The sequence below is a fragment of the Petromyzon marinus genome, unplaced genomic scaffold, assembly GCF_048934315.1.
Source record: "Petromyzon marinus isolate PM22_M1 ecotype Great Lakes invasive population unplaced genomic scaffold, UKy_Petmar_22M1.pri1.0 PM_Scaffold_141, whole genome shotgun sequence".
NCBI lineage: Eukaryota > Metazoa > Chordata > Hyperoartia > Petromyzontiformes > Petromyzontidae > Petromyzon > Petromyzon marinus.
Window position 1 is genome coordinate 65,879 of NW_027423104.1, and position 18,524 is coordinate 84,402.

Genomic DNA, 18,524 nt, shown 5'->3' on the forward strand with positions numbered 1-18,524 from the left:
GTGAGACTTGTGCTGGTTAACCGGAGCCAATCATGAATACACTGCCCAGGTATGGGAAACTCTCCACTCTCTCCACAACTGCCCTATCACCAATTGGGAGTGTCCGATGGTACAAAATACCCAGGCAGGTGCTTAGTTTTGGTGGGGCTGATGGTAAGGCCCCACCTCTTAGCGGAAAGCTGAAGGTTCAGCAGCAGCGCCTTCAACTCCTCCTCTGAGTAAGCAGCAATTACCAGATCATCGGCAATAGGGAGCCATCCCTTGACCACACCTGGGCATTCCTCAGCCTCCCATTGTAGCTGTAGCAGATAGAAGGCTTCAGGAAGTACGTGGTAAAAATAAATGTAAATTAATGTGGGAGCCAGAGGACATGCCTGTCGCACCCGAAGGTGTAGAGGGAATGGCTCCGACTCCCGGCCATGCAGTTTTACCCGGGCGGCAAATAATATGAAATCCTGCAGTCACAAACGCTGTAAGTGAAAATAAGTAATGTAATAATAGGAAGGTGATATTTAAAAAAAAATGGTGTATTTGAACGTGAGTTCACACAATAACAAAGAAGATATTTAACGTGAGTTGACACAAGAATGAAGATGAAAGCAATGGGCAAGTTATGAGCAAAACATATTAGGTGTACGATTTGTATGGTGTGTATGGCATTGTGACAAATGCAACATTTATGAAAATGTTTGTAGCTACGTGACATAACAGGTGAGCTGCCAGACCATTGAAAATAACCCCCTGCCTCGCAACCCTCCGCATTCCCCCTGCCACCCCTCCCCCACGAGCCCCAACATCGATTCCCTACACAACATTCATAAATACAGTTACACATCATCGGAATCACCACGCTCATCAGAATATCGGAGCCGCGTTCACCCTTGGCTTCGTGTGGGGTTCACAGAGAGAGAAAGCTCCCCGCTCATTGTCGTCTCAGTCAGGCTCAGAGTCAGTGCCGGTAATCGGAGCTGTTGAGGTGAAATGCGCCGGGCTGCTGTGCGAGTTGCACGTGGGGCAGCTTCGTCTGTTGCAGGGCCAGCGTCGCTTCTCCGCTTAAATCTACAAATGCAGGCCTCCTCTGTGAATCCATTTGCTCCTCAGCTCCTTCTTCCCCTCCTCACTGAAGTCATTGACATCCACCCTGCAACAGAGAGAGGTTCACGCTAACATGGGTTCACACGGAGTCTCAGGCAGCTCCTCACAGTTCGAGACCCATGCAGCCCCCACAACAACCATTCTGGATGAAGGTCTCCCCATGCCATGAGCGCTGCTTTACAATACTTCACCATGCAGGTCATTGCAGGTCTGTGATGGCAAGGACTGCAGATCTAGGATCGTAGTACTGTCCAACGGTGGATTGTGCTGCACACTGCAGTCTGTTGCCCACAACTTAGCTCTGCTGCCTATAACGCCTGTGGTTATGTGCGGTGGTCACCCATCTAAGCACTATACAGCCTTTAACATGCTTATCTTGCAGATTTAAGATCAGGCACATTCCCAGTCGTTTGGTCATGCTCCTTGGTCTGATAATGAATATTAAATGCACTGGAGTACACTCCACTACTAATCCCACTTCTGGCAATGGCTCATGTTGATAGCACACAAACGTGCTGTCAAGGTCCTTTGCACAAAACGTTGCCTTTTCCATGTTTTATTCTGCTAACGCCACAGTGTTACTGACGAATATAAGTTGTTTTGTCTGTAGCAGTCAGAGCGCGTATGAGACACGAGCAGCTTAACTTACCTGAGCTCCCTCAATGCTTTGTTGGTGATTATGATGTCATGAAGAGCTGGGATCGATTTGTCCGTCAGTGAGCAGTACTGCAGACTACAGGGAGAGAAGAGGCACTGAGTGAGGTGAAACTGGAAAATAAAAAGTGTACACACACACAAGATATGGAGAGGGTGGAAATCTCATAGAATCAGCTAAACAGAGGGAGTAATCATTTCGGACCCAGGAACGCAACCCTATTTGTCTATTATTTGTTTAATGCGGCTTTGTCCAAAATGGCATTTTACAGGAATGTAACCCACCGCATTTGGCGACGTCTGCAATATGTTGTATTAAAAATCGCGTTTGTCCATGAAAGGCCACTAGATATAGGCAGAGGAGCCAAAATCTAAATCTGAATATTAATTAAGAATGGAGAATCCGAAAAGCTGAAAAGCTCTTTTTCACAGATGTCCACGCTACGCATCACGAGGCAAAGGCTGGTTTAAACTGTATATTGGGTAAGGTTAAAATAATGTTCAAATGTATAGGGCTGGCATATAAGACCCATTGGTGATTTATGGCTTTAATAAGAGTTAGGTTGTGGTGTTATTAATGTAAACGTGTGGGTGGGCAATTATGTCAAGATTGCAGCGATTCATTATATAAAATTCTTAATTGTAATCTATGCCGTTAAATACAGATGATCATTGATTATATCCAGAGCATGCCGATCTGGCTTCCAACATCCGGTGAAACCGGTAAAACCGCTCCAAAGGCTGTACCAGTCCGGCGATCGGCACCATGTGCGTGACAAAACAAGTAGCTATGCTTTATTTCCGTGTCAAATAATATATACCGTACATTAAACACTACATACAACAACTTAAATAATTAAAATAATGCACATATATAAATGTTTCATGACTAACAACTACAATCATAGAAACAGAAAATATAAAGTGCGATCTGGCGAAAATTGAGTGCAATTCGGCATTCACCAGAGCACCGGTATGAAGGCTGAATCAGTCCAACGATTGACAAACAAAAGTTATTGTCAAACACAAGTTGTTGTCAAACACAAGTTGTTTAACAAGAGTGTAGTATGCACATCACCCCATGCAGAGTCTTCGATATTGGAGTGGTGAGTGCGGTACAGTAAATAGTCACTTTTTACAGCAGGATATTCATTTTGTCTTTGTATATTTATTGAAGCGATTTTTACATCGCAAACTATTTAATGACACTAAATATATACAGAACACCTAAAAATATAATCTTATTCAAGAATATGCAAAAATCCATTTTTAATGTGATTATCTGGTGTTTTTTTAAAAACCGGCTGCCAGATAATCGATGATCTCCTGTCTTAACATAATATTGTATTAACATAATATTAACATAATTTGAAACAATATCATTGGTTAGAGTAGGTAATGTGACAATTGTAATTGTATTGTTATTTAATAGTGGTTAAAAGTGCTATAATAAGTGTGGTTAATAACTTAATTGACGAGTGCATAAAAACAGCAAGTTATAATAGACGTTAAAATAAAACATTATTATGCTGTACTGAGTATCTTTGTGTTTTGTGTCTATATGTGTGTATATATTTGTTTAGGTGTACTTATATATAAGTGTGGGTGCATCAGGACACTACTCACTCTAACGTCTCCAAACTCCCTTCTCTCCCCAACATCCCGTCCGCCAAAAGTCGGAGACCGCTGTCTCTGATCTTGTTGCCACTCAGCCTAAACCCGGGTGGACGGGAGAAGGGGCAGCGCTGACTTAATGAGCCCATGGTAACCGCGGAGTCAAACACGCGGTGAGTGAGGGACACTCACAATGGCGGTGCACGTGACCAGAGCACACACGTTCATGAGCAAAGATGCTCATTGTTTCATGCTTCTGCGTTAAACATTTTATATATAATAGGTGGCATTCACAAACATCAGTTTACTCACGATCATCCATTCAATTATACTGCACTGTACCTTTTAATATGAAAAGTGTTTGTGTTTATAGAAACACAAAGTTACAGCAGAGGATCACACAAGTACATTTTCATCGAGGAACACAGGGAGATGTTTACAATTAATTAATGTATCTGCTAACAGTATGAATATTATATGCTTAGTTCTTTCGGTAAAGTCACGTTGAAGGGAAACAATAAAATAATACAATATATAAAACAATAAATATATTTTATTATTTTATTATTATGTTTCCCTTCAACGTGACTTTACTGAAAGAACTAAGAATATGAATTACTGCAGTCACGAAAGCTTTAAATAAAAAAGTATGAATATTGCTTTAGCCTATGTGTTAAATTAAACAAATGTGTTAAGATTACAGTAAAACATTTTGCAAGTGGACTTGATTAAGCAGGACAGCAAGATAAAATGTGTTCACATTTAAATGTTTACTTCACGACGCGTTGCACCAATAATCGGCACAGTTTGTGAACAGAGCACATGTGAGAAACGAACAGCAAAGCTTACTCGAGAATCTTCAATCCTGTGTTGGCCTTGAGGATGACACTGAGAGAGGAACCCGACTTGTCCGTCAGTGAACACTGATACAGACTGCAGGAAGAGAAGAGGTGGCTAGTCGGGGCAGAGGGGATGGGTGGAAGGTCTGGGTACAGAGTGGGGGATGGTGAGGGGTGGTGGTGGTGGTTGATGGGACAGTGGTTGAGGGTCGTGTTTGTGGAGGCTGTGCACAAATTCACCTCATGTCAAGTTTAATAGGAGCTTGCAAATAGCAACTGCTGTTTAGGTTTTTGGGTTTAACGTGATGTGTGTGAATGTCTACTATGTGTATATTTGCATTAGTCCATATCTACGCATGTTGGTACTTGTGTATCATAGTGCATGCATATTTGTGTTGTATGCACATGGGAAGTAGTGGTGCAGTGGTTAGCACAGTGAGCCACAAACCTGGTTCGATTGCCGCTCATGGCTAACTTCATTGATGAATATCTAAAACGGCCGTGGACCTCACCTAGGTCGACTCAGCCTTAAATTACTACCTGGTGTAGTAAGTAAACATCAGTTGGCTGAGTGTGGTGCTGGCCTCCCAACCCCTCATGTGCCGTTCTGGCCTTAATTAGGTGTTCCCGAACAGGTTATGACCGAAAAGTCTGCTAAAGGCTCTCTGTAGAATCTCTGTGTATGTATATATAGATCAAATACTCATGATTTACTTTCGATATTGCATCATCCTATAAGCGGTTACATCTAAAAACGTTTAATTGATCATCTCATCACAATGTAATTGAAAGGACACCCCCAGTGGCAACGGTCTGAGCACAAGGTAACTTAGCACATGGCCTGCATATCGGCATTTCCACTACAACACTTCCCATATCCTCTCATTCCTAATTTCCTCAGAAGATCCTCCCATTTCCACGTCAAATAATATATACAGTACATTATACACTACATACAACTTAAACAATGAAAATATTGCACTTATATACATTTTTCATGACTAATAACTAGTCACAGAAACAGAAAATATACAGCGCGATCCGCCGAAAATTGCGTGCAATTCGGCATTCGCCAGAGCACCGATCTGAATCAGTCTGACGATTGTCAAACACAAGTTGTTGTTGTCAAACACAAGTTGTTGTTGTCAAACACAAGTTGTTCTCAAACACAAGTTGTCAAACACAAGTTGTTGTCAAACACAGGTTGTTGAACAATATCTTAGTACGCACATCACCCCATGCAGAGTCTCCGATATTGGAGTGGTGAGTGCGGTACAGTAAATAGTAACTTTTTACAGCAGAATATTAATTTTGTCTTTGTATATTTAGTTAAGCGATTTTTTTTTCGCAAACTATTTAATAACACTAAATATACAGAGCACCTAAAAATATAATCTTATTTAAGAATATGCAAAAATAATCCATTTTAAATAATTATGCGGTTATCTGGTGTTTTTGAAATTCCGACTACCGGATAATCGACGATCTACTGTATTACCATAATATAATTTGAAACAATATCATTGGTTAGAGTAGGTAATGTGATAATTGTAATTGTATTGTTAATAGTGGTTAAAAGTGCTGTAATAAGTGTGGCTAATAACTTATTTGACGAGTGCATAAAAACAAAGTTATAATAGACGTTAAAATACAACATTATTATGTTATACTGAGTATCTTTGTGTTTTGTGTCTGTATGTGTGTGTATATTTGTTTAGGTGTGCTTATATTAGTGTGTGTGCATCAGGACATTACTCACACTAACGTCTCCAAACTCCCTTCTCTCCCCAACATCCCGTCCGCTAAAAGTCGGAGGCCGCTGTCTCTGATCTCGTTCTCACTCAGCCTAAACCCGGGTGGACGGGAGAAGGGACAGCGCTGACTCACTGAGCCCACGGGAACCGCGGAGTCAAACACGCGGTGAGTGAGGGACACTCACAATGGCGGTGCACGTGACCAGAGCACACACGTTCATGAGCAAAGCTGCTCATTGTTTCATGTATAACACAGAAGCATATGATATTTGTGGCATTCACAAATATTTTACTTTTCGATTTAAAGCTTTCGTGACTGCAATGATTCATCTTCTTTGGTTCTTTCGGTAAAGTCACGTAGAATGAGAATAAAATAATAAATTGATAAAATAAAATAACACAATATTTTTTATTGTGTTATTTTTATTGTGTTATTTTATTTTATCAATTCATTATTTTATTCTCATTCTACGTGACTTTACCGAAAGAACCAAAGAAGAAGAGAAATATTTTACTCACAACCATCCATTCATTTATACTGCACTGTACCTTTATAATCTGAAACGTGTTTGTGTTTACAAGGGTCTTGTTTTGCAAGACCTCCTCTACAAAAAAAAACAAAGATCCCCCGTGTAGCCTTAACAGACTGTAGGGGCAAGTGCTGTTAGCGAGCACCTACTGTATGAAGGCCAGAACGGCACACGAGGGGGTGGGTGGCTAGCACCACGCCCGACCGCCTTTGTCTCCCCAGTGATGATGTTTACACACCGCACCAGGTACTCATTTGAGGCCGAGTCGACCTAGAGGGAGGCCTAGGTCCGGTTCAGATAATTGGCACCGGTGTTGGCCGTGAGCGGGAATCGAACCCGGGATGCCGGGTTCATAGCCCAGCGTCGCGCTAATCACGACACTACCGCTCCTCGTCTACACACCTACATACACACACACAGGAACTAAAGTAAATAACTCATGAAATAAACTTGAAATTAAAACCAGCAATAGAAACATGGGAATATATAGTTCTCAGCATAGAAAACAAGCAATTACGTAATGCTACAAAAGGAAAATAATTACGTAATGATATAAAAAAAATACCTTAATTCTGTGAAGCTCGGGCTCGGTGAAGGCGTTTTGGTTTAGGCGGGGCTTAAGCCTCGCTCCGCAGGAGACGACCGCAACCTCAACGCGCTGCACTAGTTGTACTTATGTAATTAACGCTACCATTTCCACACGTTGAATTTTATTACACGATTCATGGGAGCATTTCTGTAAATTCGGATTTCCGTAAATCTGGGACTGCCTGCACATACATGCGTATATTAACTAATTTGTCCATGGTGCACTCAGATCACTGGACGAATTGCGCTTCATGAATGTGAATCCTTATTATATGAAGATTGCTTGCATTCATTTTAATGTAAAAAATACTGTCGCATTAAAACTGCAGACTCAAACAGGGGTGTGTAAAAGTGTGTGTGAGTGTGTAGTAACGTGCACGTATTCGTGTATATGCATATTAGTGTATATGTACATGTGAGTGAGTGTGTGTATATTCATATATGAGTGTGTACATTAGTGTACATGTAAGATCTAATAAATCTGAAAATCTAAATAGGCACGAGCCTGGATGGTGCTTCTACCCATGACTAACATGCATTACAACAGGTGTTGTAGCCTGCGGAGCTGCGTTATGGCAATGGAACAACATTCATCTCTATGCTCTACACCAACCCACACTGACAAGATTGGTGATGTATGGTCAAATAACCCCCAAGACCTGCATGGTGTGGGAGTGCCTTATCCAGCAGTGGAGTGACCAAAGGCTGCATGCACTGTGTACGTTTGTGTGTGTACATGTCTGTGTGTATATACGAGTGTCTTTGATTGTGTTTAGGGGAATGGTGGGAAAGTTGTTGGCACATTACATTACGAACTAAGTGACCTGGGTTTAATATCTGTAAACAGCATCAGTGGTGAGTGATAAAAGAAAATCTAGGGTGACTCAGCCTTAAATGAGTACCTGGTATGTTGTGTAAACATCAGCAATGGGGAGAAAAAGACAGCCAAGGACGGTGCTGGTCAGGGAAGTGCGATCAGCACTTGCCTCAAAAGTGTGTGCAGGCTCCACGGGGAGATTGTCTTTGTGCTCTAAAGTGCAGTGTAATAGTGTGTGCTTGTTCCCTGTCACTGGCTTCACTTTCCCCACCAGTTTATATGGGCTACTTGGGGGATCTTTGTCTCTTTAATACGTTACAACTAAGATTAACACCCATTACCAATCAGCTGTCTCTGTAGTGGTGAGCACAATCACTGACCATGATCCACTGTGAACTAGGGGCTTGAATCGGACACGTGGATCAAACCGTTACCCTCACTCTCCACCGCAGAGTCGCTATCAGGGCTACATTTTCTCAGTGTGGCCTACGGTCACCTCACTTCCTGCACATAGTGTGAGGGCTATCATTATCGCGAATTAAATGTTGCTTAAGATGATGGAAAACTTTACAGCATCCATGCATATGCATAACTTTTTTTCCTTTTGTACTTTAATGTACAGTGAGTGCAGCATTCACTGTGGACCCACCTACTCACTGTACATTTACTCACCCACTCACACTAATTCACTCATTCACCAACCCACTCACACACTAATTCACTCATTCACCAACCCACTCACACACCACTGACCCACCAACTCGCTCACATCCTCACTTAACTCCACATATTCACTCATCGATCCACCCACCAAGTCACCCACCAACTCAAGCAGGCACGCACTCACTCACCGAACCTTATCCCTCAGTGGATGAGTGGGAGTGGGTATGCAGCTGAAGAGTGAAGGTATGGGCAAGGGTGGGGGATGAGTTATGGAAAAAGTGAAGGCAGGAGCAGATTGGGGGGTTAATGGTAGGTATCAGGGGAGGGGTGAGCGTGGCGTGCGGGGAGAGGAGTGAAGTGAGTGAGGACAATGATGGCAGTGGCAAGGGGAAGAATTTGTCAAAATTTGTGTTCATGCTTGGGCTACGCAAGACCGAGTGTTTACGTGAGAATGGAGTTACATTGTACTGTGTGCACAGTTACTAAGTGAGGATTCTTATAGACAAAGATCTGCTGTATAGCTTTAACAGACTGCTGGGGAAAGTGCTGTTAGGGAGCACCTATGAAGGCCGGCATGGCATATGATGGAGTGGGTGGCCAGTATCACGCCCCGGCTGCTTTTGTCTCCCGAGTAGCGATGCTTTACACACCGCACCTGGTACTCAATTGAAACTAAGTTGATATCACACACACACACATGCACACACAATTTGTGAAGTAGAGAAGGCGAGGTGTGCAAGTCTTACAGTAGCTTTTTACATCTGTGCAGTCCAGGCTGAAGTCTCTTCATTTCCTCGGTGCCGATGTCCCAGCCCGACAGATTGAGTGTCTCCACAGGTTCTTCTCGCTGCAACAGGATCCAGGAGATGGCAGAGCAGTCTGGCAGGGACAGCCTTGTGAATGACAGGTCTATCTCAGTCATGGACCGAGTGGCATCACTCAGGGACTTGCGGTCATGCAGCTCGTGCAAGCAGTGCAGGAGAGTGATGAGCCTGTGTCTGTCAACATTCTGAGTCTCCATGCTGTGATTGAGCCACTCGATTATTTCCTTTTGAGAATCAGCAGATGGAGGATCCAAGATACCCTCAAAAAACTTCCATGGAGTGCTTGATGCTAGTCCACAAAAAAAAACTCTGAAACACATCAAACCTCCCATCTTTGCTGTCTTTAATAGCCTTGATGACATCACTCACTGGCCGTGTTGAATGTGACAGATGCACGGCTATCGCTGCAAAAAATTTCTGCATTGTCAAGTGTGAAAATGAATAACAACTCCCTTGTTGAATGCCCTCACATGTGAACACTTTGTTGATGAATGTACTTCCTAGTTCAGAAGAACTAACAAAACACTCTTCTAGATCTTTTTGGCTGAACATCTGGATGTTTTGCTGAACCCCCTTCAGAGCCATATTGGCAAGAGACTTCCTTGGTTCCGCGGCTGCCACGTCCATGGTGTTTTATGAGCCCACACACGTATTGCGTGAAGAGGTCAGTCATTGATTTGAGGATAATCTCAGAATGATCAGACTTTTGTAAATGTTCCTTCAGTGTAATGGCTGCTATATGGCAGAATGAAGGGTTCTGGGACAATGTATTCACCGTTTCATTTTCCTGCAGGAGCTTGAGTGCCCTTTCTGCTAGACTCCTGTCTTGGTAAAATTTGTTTAAGAATGATAGTTTATCGTCATTGGAAAACCCAGTGATTTCAACAGCTCGATCAACATTCACTTCACTCAGCTGCTCCATGGCAATGGGTCTGGTCGTTATCAAGACCGAGGCCTTGGGCAAGAGATTTCCATTCACTAGGGCAGCAATGATGGCTTCTACTGTTGCCGTCTTACGTGGATCAGTGCAAGTATTGGCATAGTGAAGGCGCTTTCCAAACTCGTCCAACCCATCCATAACAAAAAGGGTTCTCTCTTGGTTTGTGAAAACCTCATCCGCTTTGTTTCCCAAACATGAGTGGATCACAGAAAACAGCTCTGCGAGTGACACCTCTCCAACATCATTTATCTCCCTGAACGTGATGAGCACAATGTGCTCAAAGCGTTGTGCAAACACTCTCTCACCTGACAGAAGGCTGTGCACAATGAATTTGCTCAACATGGTTTTACCGCTGCCTGGAGTCCCCACCACAATAACCAGTCGAGGGTGTGTTTTTTTTTTCCAATGGAACTGATGGGATCAAAGAGCTTCTTGTAAGTCATCCCTTCTCTATGTGCTCTCTCCATCGGCTCCTTGTGCTGTTTGCCTCTCGCTAGTAACTCGTGCTCCTTGGTTTCTTGATGGCGGTAGTAGGGAACCAGAATTGGCTTCACCATCCTCTCCAGCAAAAACACTGCAGGTTCTCCAGGTCGTGCGTCGTAGGTTCGTGTTAATGATGTCAGCTTCAGCAAGAATTCTCTGAAATCCTCACCAGGGTTATCTAAATTAAACAGATATTATTTAGCAAACAAATTAGTTTCATTTATACTAAAAAACATTCCTATAGCAGAAAAATATAATTAAATAAACTATGTAATTAAAAAAAGCGTAGCGAATTCGTTCACTATGGATAATGCAGCAACATCATGTACATCACGAATTATTGCGTGGAAGTTTTCACGAAGCGTATTCTACAAATGCATTTTTTATAAACACTGTACCTTTGTAAAATATATTTTTTATCATGACAAAAATGTTCCAAACACTTGTCTTGTTTGTTTTGCCTGTGAAAAGAGAGTACCACCACATTTAGCATTACGATGTACATCAGCATTATCAAAAACGAATTCCATCAATTTGGGTGTAAATTTCAATCCTGCCTTGTCCTACAATTATTGATTTTTGTTGTTTAGGATGTTGAATTTAACTTTTTATATTTTACTAGTATTGGGGCTGTGTTTCCTCTCCCATCTCAAGCTGGCCTATATCACGTAGCACGGGGGCTACACTGTGGTGGAGGAGTGCAGTACACCAGGCACGGTCCTCTGCAGGTAGAGAAGATGCAGTGTTTGCTAACTGGCGGAGCCAGTTGTGGGGAGGGGGGGGGGTGGCACGTGCCTCCCCTGATCCGATCGAAATCCTTAATTTCGATCGATAAATCGGCATTTTGCGATCGCCACTGTGTAGCATATTACTATGTGCCAGAGACTCTATGAGATGATTGGACAATAGTCTGAGTCCATAATTGGCAATAAGTAACGGCAAAGCAGTTATAAGTGATTCACATAAGTGTACGCAGTTGTGTATACAGTGCACGACTTCCCTGAAGGGACACCTTCAGCGAGCGCGATGCCGATCACACACGGTTCGAATTCGACCCTCGATCGTTGGCTGCGCCATCGCCGCACACGCGTCGAATAAAAAGCAAGGGACAAGTCCTTACGTAATAACAACTCCTAGAAAAAAGATTATTGCTGGAGGAGTTACCCCCCTACCTGAAAATCCTGGCTCCGCCATTGTGCTTGCACCTCCACAATAACAGCCACATAAATCACAGAACTCGTAGCATCCCACGTGATGCATCGTAGGTTCACTTGAACTTCAACTAACCTGGCTACTGCATCATCAGCAAGCACTGTGGCATCCCCTAGATTGGGGAGAGTGGAGATTTCCCTAATGACAGATTTGCTCGACATCTTTCATCACAGCTTTTCAAGTTAACATCTAACTCGATGGCTCATAACTTTGATGGTGTTATTTTAATCTCTCCGTAATCTCTCCATAATAAAATACTTGGAGTCATGAGTTAGAGTGGACTTTTTACAAACGATGAGGGCTTAAATATTGACATTTTATTTGGAGGAAGTTTAAACCAATTCAAGTCAGGGTGTAAGAGGAAAGTAGGTTCCGTTATATGAGTCAATGGCAATATAAGGCTGGGTGTCATTAGAAATAGCAGTGATAGTCGATAATAAAAACATATTTTTTCTCAAAACGAGGAGATTGTACTGAGAAGAAAAGATGGCACAGGACTGTGCCATGTGGAACACCACAGAATTAGGGCTTCTGAACAGAAGACAGTGCTTGCATGGAAAAATATTAATCAATTCCAGGGGTTGAAGCAGAACCAGGAAATAAGTTTGTCAGACAACACTTGCATCGCCATGAAGATTCAAGAGGATGGAGTGGTGTCAAAAGCAGCCCAAAGGTCAAGAACTAGAAGCAGCATCCATAGTTTAACAGAAATGGTCATTTGCCCTGCATAGGGGAACAGTTTCAATGACATGGCCTTGGTGGAATCCAGATTGTACCAAGTCATGGAGACCATGGCAGCAGATGGGTTTGCTGCCATTGCTAAACATCTTGGGCTTGACACTTGAAAGAGAGCTTCATAGGTCATTACATTATTACAGCTTAAATACCATGTCTGTGTCTGAAGAGGAGGTAGAAAATCACCATGTTAACGTTTTTTCCAAGGAAAGGGAGGTGTGGGATATGACGAATTAATGAATGTTGGGGTCCAGTGTGGATGTAAGTTTTTGATATTTACACACATTTTCATTATCCATCTATCCTTTCCTCCCAATTGCTGATAAATTGTAGTTTCCCTGCTATGGAATGGAATATTAATGTCCTCCTTCTGAGAGGAATGTTGTCATGCAAGGGTGGTGCAGTTTGCTAATATTAAATGACAATCTCAGTTCAAAGCAATTCCTTCACCTAAACTTGCCAGAGACATGTGAATGGCTATGTGAAGTTTAGCATCACTCATGAGAAGCTGCTCCAGGGATGGCTTTACCCGCAGTTCTGCTCAGATCGACACCGATCACGTTGAGCTGCTGCTCATGCTGTGAGATCCACTGATCCAAGAGAGGGATCTCGGATCTCAGTCGCACGAGCACATCTTCAAGAAATATCATGCAGACTTGTTCTCCCTTTATGAGCACCAGGTTAACCAGACGCCGTGTTTGCACAACGGGGTCATTCTCGCTGTTAAGAGACGTGTATTCACTGTCCAGGACTATCCCTGTTTGATAGGAATGGTCAAGCACTTCTGAAGACTTCGCCTGGAGGTATTTCTGCAGATTCACTTTGTTGGTTTTAATGATCTCATATGCAGGATATTTTGATGCCATCACGACAAATGCATCGAGTCACCTGAAGAAAATGAAAACAAACCACGTGTCACCTGTAAGCATAGTCGTGTAATTTTATCCAGGTACAGGGAAGAATAATTATAAAAAAATAAAATGTTGCTACTAAAATCTGAGAGGTCTCGGTTAGGTACAATTGTGACTTTAGGTATTTGATTGTGAATACACTGACTTATTTAAATTGTAATGAAAGCTCAAAATTGTTATTGGAATATATATAAATACATAAAATTGCATCAAAACACTTTAGGCATCTCAAAACACTCTTCAGTGCAAGTATTTGAACATTCACATCAACACAACACTACGATAAAAAAAGTAAAATGTGAACCTAATTCAAAACGCCACACAGTTTTAGCAGATTAAGCAGCTGCGTGACACCACGTGCTCACTGCCTCGACCATCGTGATGCCACGCAGACGGCAAATTGCGTTGTAATGTGCAATGATCGGGATAGCGTCACCTCTAGTTGAGTGACGATTAGAGGGTGGGAGCCAGGTTTGATCTTGGGTAGTCCCTATGTAGTGGGCACTCCCATGCTCTCAATGTATGGGTAGAGGGTGCTCTGAGGTTGTCTAGCAGTGGTATGACGTCACATACCGCGCTCCCAGCAGCGGCTGGCGGGGCCGTTTGTGAGGGGGCCGGGGGAGCCGACAGATTGAGCCAGGGGGCCGACGGGGCCGGGGGAACCGGTGGGGGGGGGGCGATGGAGCCGGGGGGAGGGGGGGGCGACAGCGCGAGCAGAGGGAGCCGACACTGACTTTCTCATACATCATACACTGACTCACTCACACATCATGCACTGACTCACTCACACAGCATGCACTGACTCGCTCACACATCATGCACTGACTCGCTCACACATCATGCACTGACTCGCTCATCATGCGCTTACTCACTCACACATCATACACTCGCACAACCACTGACCCATTCACTCATCATACATAGGTTCATTCATCGTGTGCTGGTTCACTCGCACATCATACACTCACTCTGCCGCTGACTCGCTCACACATCATACACTGACTCACTCATCATGCGCTGACTAACACATTGTGCGCTGACTCACACATCATATACTCACTCAACCTAATACTGACTCAATCATCATACGCTGACTCGCACATCATACGTTGACTCGCACATCATACACTCACTCACGCTGCTGCTGACTCACTCACACATCATACACTGGGAGTGTCGTGCTGCCAGCTATGGCTGCAGGTTTTGTCGTACATGTTATGTATATCGTTTATTGTTAATTTTAAAATCACAGTTCCTATGATTACTGCTGTTACATTGTTTTTGTAGCTTTATTTTGGTCTGGTTGTGGTTTAATAGTTTTCTGCAATGTAGATTCATATTTTGTTTGTTGCGGTTGCACCCGACTTAAGAGCCGCATGGCTCACAGGGCTATACCTAATAAATTAAACTTGAATACGCTTCACAGAAATGAGTAAACATGCCCTTTTGTGGAGGTAGTGTGTTTGTGTGGGGAAGCCAAAACTTAAAGTACACACATGAGGCAGCGTCAATGTTACTGTAATGTTCATTATGTTAAATAAATCACTTATACAGGACAGCAGTGGTCCAGGTGTCTGTGCAACCACCTTCCTATGCCTTTGAATCTCCACTTGCACTGTCTCTTAGGAATCCTTCAAAATGAGCGGCACGTTACATCATCAGCAGCCATTGTCTCTCTACCGCTGGATGAACGCCCTATATTTGTTTAACATGAGAAATTAATGAAAAAAATTCTTCATTTAACATATTTTATTAGTATCAATAATAATGAAGCATCTGGTCAGTGAGTATGCACCACGTGCATTTACAACAGCATGCAGAGCATGAGACTATAACGAGTTTTGTACATCATGTTTGTAAACCCAAGTAATCCATTCTTTAATATGAGATATTTATACATTTAACTCTTTGTGCATTGAGCTGTGTGTATTGCATTGCTGCAAACTAAATATCTATACTGTACATATACAGGCCGGTCTGACTTAACCAGCGTTCTTTCTACAAGAATGTGCTATAACAAGCAATATTAATTTATCCCTGGGGTGTCATAATATACGTATGATTTTATGAGTAGTCAAATAGTAGGAGGAGATAATGCAATAGGGAGAAGGGGGTGAGGGCGTGGGCTCAGTCGCTTTTTCTCTCATACAGAACACATCTCCACAGGAAATGAAAAAAATAACACCTGGCAAATGGACATACATTGATGTTTACGCCCAAGGCGCAACAACTCTGTTGGTTTCACTATCGTGCAGCTCCACGCTACACACAGCAGACGCGTGCTCCCTACAGAGGATAAACTGTCGAGCGTCTTCTACGCCGACAGCACGAGCTTCAACACAAACATCCCCCATGTAGCTCCACAGACTGGTGGGTCAAGTGCTGTTAGTGAGCCCCTTTGAAGACCCGCACGCAAAGTGGGGTAGAAATGGCCAGCACCACACCTGGCCACGTTTGTCTCATAGGTTATACTGATTACCCATTGCACCAGGCACTCATTTAATGCAGACACAACCTAGAGGACCCAAAACCAGTGTAGATATCACGTGCTATTGATAACTGTGGCTGAGTTTGTTGTGCAGCATGGCTCGCCACAAACACACATAGGCGATGTACACAAACATACAAGATACAAATGAGAAAAATCTCCCATATCGTTTTTTACATTATTGGGATTAGTTCTGCTAGCGAGCACCTAAGAAGGCCAGTACGGCACATGAAGGGGTGGGTACATAAACACAATAACAATAAAAGCCATTCGCCACTCAAAATTGGTGATGTCAACAAAGTGTTTCTGCCAGGCTAAGTGCACATTGAGGTCATGTGGACTGTCGAAGGCTCATGGGCAGGAGGTTACAGGATAGATAAAGGTGTCATGGGTTGAGTGACAGGGATGACTGGCAGATCTACCACCTGTGCTCCCTACTGTTCCACCTTGCTGCATTTTACTTATTCTGCACTCCGCTCGTTGTTGTGAGCATCACTCCTCCGCCCTCCGTTATTGCTGGAGGCGGACATCCTTCACAAAACTCCTCCAGAGACGATGATCTTGAAACCACTGGTCGAGCTGTTGGCAAGCCCAAACAGCTCCACCATCCTTCTGTTACACAGCAGTCAAACTCTTGCCTATAGCGATAAGCCCCTTATATCTGGACAAACAGAAGCTGTTTGGGTACACAGTGACTGGGCATTTGGGCTACATGACCCAGCCAATGCTGCCTCACCTGCCTTAGTATCTCACTGATGGGCATTTGTCCAGATCATTCAAGGATCTAAGCTGCTCACATAATCTAGTTTGTTAAGCCCACGGTGGATCGTAGACAACTTGAATATGCAAAACCAGTGTGGACGTTCCTTTAAAAGGGATCCAAATTTCTCAAATGTAGAGAAGGGAGGGGATATCTGGCTGAGAAGACCCAGAGCTTTACATGGAGCGACAGGCAATGCAGCATTCACAGTGTGTTACACAGCTGAGATAAGTATGTTCAACCGATTCGGAGCATGACCTCTGCTGCCAAACTGGAGCTAGTCACATGCACCCTTTCCAGGTATGGAAAATTGTTCTGCTCTGTCCAAAACTGCCCCACTGCTCATGGGGAGTGGAGGGATGGGAGAATACGATGACACAGAATACCCAGGCAGGTGCTTTGTTTTATGTGGGGATGAACGTAAACCCCATTTCTTAGTAGTACTCTCGAAGTTCAACAAAAGCTTCTCCAGCTCATACTGGATATAATTCTTATGGTGGGGATGGTTGTAATGTGGAGGTGGGCAGTGGTAATGCACGCTCCTGTCTAATGAGGAACCAACAGTTTGGGACAATTTCAAGATTATGTAAACAACGCCGCCAAGACCTGCCCAACAACCTGTTGCAATATTGGAAATGAATGGATTAGTGATTAAACGTGGTGTTTAATTGAAAAAAGAACGTAAAAACTGCTACAAGGGCCTAAGAAGGCAATGCAAAACTCAGATCTGGCATGAACAGAGGGGGCCTGATGGAAAAGCTGCAGCAGTTGAACAATAACTCTCAGTCAAATAAAGAATGACTTTGCAAACTTCAGTCAGCTCAGGGGAGCCTACTTCAATATTTCCTGTGCAATTACAAATTCCAGTGGCAAGCTCCTCAGCAGTTGAAGGCAGAAACTAGCATGCTAGAAGTAATTATGCTCCCAAATGCAGAATCGCTCTTCGTCATATCCCTTTGAAGAGCTCATGCAAGCCACAGCAACCAAAGACCCTACACCTTCTGCATTGAGCCATTTGAGTATAAAGTGAGAGGTACCCTAAGAAAAATGAAAGAAATCACTAGTATCCAACACTTGCAATATCAGAGCAGAAATGCTGACACCCAGAGGCTCAACTATCATCACATGGGTGAGTAAGATCTTTTAACACACGTGGAGGGCAGGCTTGAAACCAGCTTTCAATGATGCAGCCTTTTTGGTTGGACTGCAGGCAGTCTTACTCGTGCCGTGTCAGTCATATAAGTTGTTGGACCATACTTATATTTGCCTCAAGCAAGTCTTGACGAACAAAGTGGGGTATAATCTGCTGAGTAGTGTAGTGGAGGCTGTGAAATGAGAAATAATCAATTAGAGTGCCTTTAAAAAGAGCCTCTGTCAAGGTGATGTGCACATCAGTGAGATACAATCATCATTGGGAACAAGGTGGTGTACATTCAGCCTACATTTCTAAAGAGAGAACATACAGTGATGATCACAGGAGAAATCTGTGGATGGTAAGTGACAGGCCCAAATAATTGCATCAAAAGAAAAGGGAATGAGTGACCTCCGAATGAGTAAAGGTTGATTAGAAGTTCCAACAGGAAGCCTTGGTTGCTGGGCGGAGAATGAGTGAAGGGG

The 18,524-nt window shown here is 43.2% G+C and overlaps 1 protein-coding gene across 6 annotated transcripts in view; it reads right to left on the reverse strand.

Annotated features, from left to right (window-relative positions):
- Positions 1 to 473: 473 nt before the first annotated feature.
- LOC142922707 (ribonuclease inhibitor-like) overlaps positions 474 to 18,524 on the reverse strand; it is a 28,259-nt gene continuing 10,208 nt past the window's right edge. Inside the window, exons 4-10 of one of the 6 annotated variants that reach the window (XR_012940249.1) lie at positions 11,200 to 11,262; positions 9,301 to 10,979; positions 5,962 to 6,048; positions 4,213 to 4,348; positions 3,376 to 3,462; positions 1,745 to 1,828; positions 474 to 1,141 (exon numbers count right to left, since the gene is read on the reverse strand). Coding sequence is in view for 4 of the 6 variants with exons in the window: in XM_076063529.1 (XP_075919644.1) it covers positions 1,060 to 1,141; positions 1,745 to 1,828; positions 3,376 to 3,462; positions 4,213 to 4,296; positions 5,962 to 6,048; positions 9,301 to 9,740 (864 nt within the window). In the remaining 2 variants the exon portion in view is untranslated. Of the gene's footprint in view, positions 1,164 to 1,744; positions 1,829 to 3,375; positions 3,463 to 4,212; positions 4,349 to 5,961; positions 6,049 to 9,300; positions 11,147 to 11,199; positions 11,263 to 18,524 lie in introns of those variants that run through there. The other 5 variants (XM_076063531.1, XM_076063529.1, XM_076063530.1 and 2 more) reach the window with 5 other exon arrangements.